At 54.4% G+C, this 5,350-nt stretch overlaps 1 protein-coding gene across 1 annotated transcript; it reads right to left on the reverse strand.

Annotated features, from left to right (window-relative positions):
* Nucleotides 1-1,724: 1,724 nt before the first annotated feature.
* On the reverse strand, nt 1,725-5,212 carry EPHX2 (epoxide hydrolase 2; the record flags this gene model as incomplete). The annotated part of the gene is made up of 8 exons (XM_010165246.1): nt 1,725-1,751; nt 1,846-1,880; nt 2,064-2,142; nt 2,450-2,545; nt 2,884-2,958; nt 3,417-3,539; nt 3,669-3,859; nt 5,053-5,212. Coding segments are annotated over 8 exons (786 nt in total), but the record flags the coding sequence as incomplete, so codon positions are not given.
* Between the last annotated feature and the right edge of the window lie 138 nt (nt 5,213-5,350).

Genomic DNA, 5,350 nt, shown 5'->3' on the forward strand with positions numbered 1-5,350 from the left:
CCCCAAGGAAGAAGCATTACCCCATTTCCCACAGCAATTTACTCCCACTTAATGAAACATTTCAAACACCAGGGTCATCCAGGAGGAAAAATACTCAATATTATCCAACAAAAGCACATCTGGAGGCTGCTCATCCCTTGGGATCACCCATATGGGTGTCCCCCCCCTCTCCCATGGCCATGGCACAAGGTGACACCACAGGGAACATCTTGGTATCGATGCAACCAAATAAATCCCAAATCACCCCGGGAATGAGCTCAGAACATCTCCCCAGAGCTGCTCCAACCCAAATCTTGCCATTCCCACCCCACCCCAACTCCATCCCATTCTCCTGACCTCTCTGAGCACCTCAGAAATAAATCCAATTAACCCCCCCACCCCCCCCCTCCCCCCAGCTCCTGAAGATGCAGCAGCTGGTTTGTAATTAAATTATCTTTAGAAATTAGTAATTAGTAATTAATATTCCCTCTGGGGGTTGTCTGGGTGCTCGTTGCCATCCCACCATGTGAAATCCAGTGTCTGAGATCCCCCCCCTCCAAGTTGGGTTTTGGGGGATGCTCCCAGTAGCTCCCATTTCTGATGTGGGGCTCAGTTGGTCTCCCCAGTGCTGATGGGTTTCATCCCATTATCCCTGGTCATCATCGTGCTGGGTCCTGGATCACTTGGAATCTTCTGCAGCTCAGATCATAGAATCACAAACTGGTTTAGGGTGGGAGGAACCTTCAAGCTCATCCAGTCCCAACCCCCCTGCCAGCAGCAGGGACACCTTCCACTAGACCAGGTTGCTCAAAGCTTCATAAAAAGTCACTTTTTAATCCATTTTTTCTTATTTTTTCATCTAGAGTGAAGACAATTCTCCATAAAAAAAATCAAATTAAAAAAATCCTGGTGATTTATCTTCATCTGCTCAGCATCAAATTGAAGCTGTAGCCTCCAGCTTGGTCCTCTCCCAAAAACCCATCTCAGCACAAAGCCACCACTGTTCCTCACACCAGGAGCCCTTGAAAAACCTCCAGGGCTTTTTTTTTTTCCCCTCCCCTTCTTTTGTTTCTGGAGTGATGTCTTTGAGTTGTGTTTTGTGAAGGACTCATTCCCTTGGAAGCCATTTCATAAGGAATAAAGCCTGGGAGATGTTGGTATTTGTGGGCTGTGCTTTCTTCTCTTTGACTTCATCACTTTTCAATGGATCCCATCCCCTCACCAGGATGAGATTTAACCCCAGAACTTCCAAACTCAAGTGGATCAGATGCCAAAATGACACCAGATTTGAGTCCTGCTGAGGGCCAGTGTTGGTCCTCAGGCCACCTCAAGTGAGCTGCTCCCAAGTGAGCTGCTACAGTTGAAGTTTAAGGGGGTTTCAGCCCAGAATCCTTCTCCACAAGTATCTCACCACCTCACCAAAACCCAAACCAGATGCCACTAGCCCATCTCTCCATCCTCAGCAAGGACATAAAGTCCAGGAGAAGGTGATGCAGAGCTGGAGACCATCCCAAGGATGGGTTCTCCCCACTGGTGATGGATCATATGAACATCCCCACCTCTAAAATCCAACCCACAGGGAAAACAAAGATGGGGCTTGGTGCTACCCCCAAGGATTTTGGACCAGAGTCATTGAGGAGCTCAGCTGTCCCAGCAGAATGGGATTGAAGAGGTGAAGGGCAGCCAAGGAGACACGTGCCCAAACCTTGTCAAGAAGAAGGGACACATTATGGGGGGTTCCTCACCAGTTTGTCCAGGAAAACCACCAAGTCCTGAGGAAGGGAGGAGAGAGAAGGTGAGATCCTGCCCAGGACCATGTCCTACCAGCCCACACCACACTCATCGCGCCAATGGCCATACCCTCACCTTGCATATCTGCTCCTGGGAATATTCTTTTATGTCTGCATGAAAGACATGACCATCATCATTAGAACATCCACACGTTTCTAAGGATGCATCCTGCATCCACCTGAGGAGCAGGACAGCTTCCACCCACCCAGGAGAAGACTCCTCCACCCACCTTCTCCTGGGTCTTGGTAGCTCCAGCCCTGTACATCCCCGTTCTCCCAGTAAACCCAGCTCACCTGGTGGGGCCGTGGACTCTCCGTAGCCCTTCATCTCCAGAGCGATCACCCTGAAGCCAGCATCAGCCAAAGCTGGGATCTAGGAGGGAAAGCAGAAGCCTCCAAAGGACATGGAGACCCCCAGACCCTGCTCTACCTTGGTGCCACCACCCATCCTGCATCAGCCCATCCCAGCACCCCCCAAGATGTCCCCTCCAGGAGGACAGACACCAGCTGGTGAGGCTGGAGGGTGAGGAACACCCCTGGGCTGTGTCCTGTGTCCCTCAATGCTCAAGGTAGGGTGGTGGGACAGCCCCAGGACCCTCCAGGAGTAGTGGTCATGCACCTCCTCCAGCATCCCACCACCAGCCACCATGATCCACCCTCTTCCCCATCTCCTCCATCACCTGGTAGCGCCAGGAGAGCCAGGACTCGGGGAAGCCATGGCAGAGGCAGACAACGGGGCCATGTCCCATTTCCACAAAGTGCAGCTGGACACCAGGCTGGAGGGGACAGAGAATTGTCACCAGCTGTGGGTGGCATGGCTTCACCCTCCCTAGACCTTCCACCAGCCATGGGAGCCCACCATCCTCAATAGTCCAGCATCCCAGAGCCACATGAGCATATTTTGGCCCCTCAGGTGGATGGAGAAGACCTCAATGATGGAGTAGCTCAGCATCTCCCACCCTGAGTAGTCCATAAAGGAGGGTGGACAACCCAAGAAGCCACCCTTCAGCTGGCAGATCCTTCCCAACACCCTCCCCAGGATGCCTGACACCCCCACCAACCCCTTGCCAAGGCTGAGGACACCTTGTCACCAACTCAGTCCCCACCACCCTACCCGGATGGGCACGTATCCATGGGTCACATCAGATGGATCACATGCAGTTGGCAGAGGCTCTTCTTGGGTGAGAAGCTGTGGGGTGAGGAGCACAGGGTGAGATCCTGAGGAAGTCTGGAGCATCATGGGACATCTCCACCACCCTGCTGCTGGTGGGACATCCATGTGTTTGAGGTGGACGTGGCTTAGAGGGTCCAGGGTTTGAGGTTATCGGGGGGTGGACAGAGTTAGAAGTCCCATCCTTGGAAACATTCAAGGTCAGGTTAGATGATGCTGTGGGCAACCTGGTCTAGTGCAATGTGTCCCTGCTGATGGCAGGGGGGTTGGAACTGGATGACCTTGAAGGTCCCTTCCCATCCAAACCAGATCACAGCCTCCACCTCATTCACTTCCAAAGCCACCCACAAGTTCTCCACCAGCACTGCATCACGGCAAGATCCAGAAGCCCGAGCTTGTCCCTCCTGGCTCTGCTCTCTGGTCCAGGAACCCCAGGAGAGCAGGGAACAGAAGGGACCCATCCCACCTCTACGTGCCTGGACACCTGAGAGCTCCTCCAGCTCCTTCAGGACGGTTTCAGTGTCCTTGACGTGGATGGTGGCCATGCCCATCTCCCGAGCTGGTTTCAAGTTCTCCCCGATGTCATCCAGGAGGATGACCTGGAGATACACCAGTGAGAACCAGGCTCAGCACCCCAGGGAAGGGTTGGTTGGTTGCTAGGGTTGACCAAGGACTTTGGGTGCTTGGAGGGACCCTGTGTGTCCTGTTTTTGGGGTGATGGTTGTAACCTCTTGTGGCTTTGCCTGCAGAGCATCCAGGGCGTGGGTGTAGATCTTGGGATCTGGTTTCTGCACTCCCAGCCGACAGGACTCCAGCACCAGGTCAAAGTGTCGATGCAGCAGGTTCATCAGGGTGGCCGTGAAGAGTCGCCCAGAGCTGTCATCGACCCAGTTGTTGGTGAGGACACAGGTCTTGAATCCTAGAGAAGGGCAAAGTGGGGAGCACTGGGAGCGGCTGAGGGAACTGGGGGTGTTGAGCCTGGAGCAAAGGAGGCTGAGGGGAGACCTTGTGTCTCTGTGCAAGTCCCTTGGAGGAGGGTGGAGAGAGGTGGGGGTGGGTCTGTTCAACCAAGGCCCAAGGGACAGGACAAGAGGAAATGGGCTGAAGTTGTGGCCAGGGCAGTTGAGATGGGATGTGAGGAAGAATTTCTTTGCTGAAAGGGTTCTGAGGCATTGGAAGGGGTTGCCCAGGGCAGTGGTGGAGTCCCCATCCCTGGAGGGATTGAAGAGTCGTGTAGACACAGTGCTGAGGGACATGGGTTAGTCATAGGGGACTGGTCAGTGTTGGGTTCATGGTTGGACTCCAGGAGCTTCAAGGGCTTTTCCAATCCAGGCCATGCTGGGATTCTCAGACCTTCCCAGCCTAAGCTCTCCCATTTGCCAGGCTCCATCCAGACCAGGACATCCCAGCAGGAGATAAAAGGATGCTCAGGAGAAGCTTATGCAAATTTACACTTCCAGGAAAACGAGGTTCAACCATCCCAATGCAAATGGGACATGAGCCAGAGCCTGGACATGCTCTGAGATGCTGAGGATTGAGGTGATGGACCAGCCATGGTGCAGTTGCCAGTTGTTGGCTGGGTGGTAACACCAGGATGGATTTAGCAGCAGAGGTCAGAATGTCTAATTAGAGATGCTGAGAGAGAGCTTTGATGATGATGAGGGACCAAGTTAGGGACCTTGTGGTGGAACCAACTGGGGAGATCATGGTGGGGCTGACCAAGGACCTCCATGGTGGGACTGATTAGAGACTCCATGATGGGATAGACCAGGGACCCCATGGTGGGACAGAGCAGGGACCCTGTGGTGGGACCAACTAAAGACCCCGTGATGGGATAGACCAGGGACCCCATGGTGGGACAGAGCAGGGACCCTGTGGTGGGACCAGCTAGGGCTGTAATGGGACTGACCAGGGTCCCATGGTGGGACTGACCAGGGTACCATGGTGGGATCAACCAGGGACCTGATGGTGGGACCAACTGGGGACCTTGTGGTGGGACTGACCAAGAACCCTGCGGTGGGATCAACCAGGGACACCTGAGGAACCTGCTCAGGAGGACAGTAGCACCCTTACTCCATCACCCCTTGCCCAAAGCCCACCCCCAGCACCCACCATTGCTCCGCAGCACCCTCGCTGCCCGCAGGAGGGGAACATTGACCGTCCCCTTGGCCGCCATCTCCTCAAAGGCTCGGGCGACGGAGAAGGTGGGTGGCAGGGTGATGCCTGAGACGGAGGCGTGCTGCTGGCAGCCCTCTTCCATCTCTGAAAAGAGCTGGAAAACACCCACATGGTCATTCCATTGACCTCCAAAACATAAACCACAGCCCATCCTGGAGCCTGCTCCCCTCAGATCCTTCCCCAGTCCCATCCCAGCCTCATCCCAGTCTGTCCTGGTGTGAGCTGGGCCAGA

Source organism: Antrostomus carolinensis, unplaced genomic scaffold (genome assembly GCF_000700745.2).
Source record: "Antrostomus carolinensis isolate BGI_N321 unplaced genomic scaffold, ASM70074v2 scaffold50143, whole genome shotgun sequence".
Lineage (NCBI taxonomy): Eukaryota > Metazoa > Chordata > Aves > Caprimulgiformes > Caprimulgidae > Antrostomus > Antrostomus carolinensis.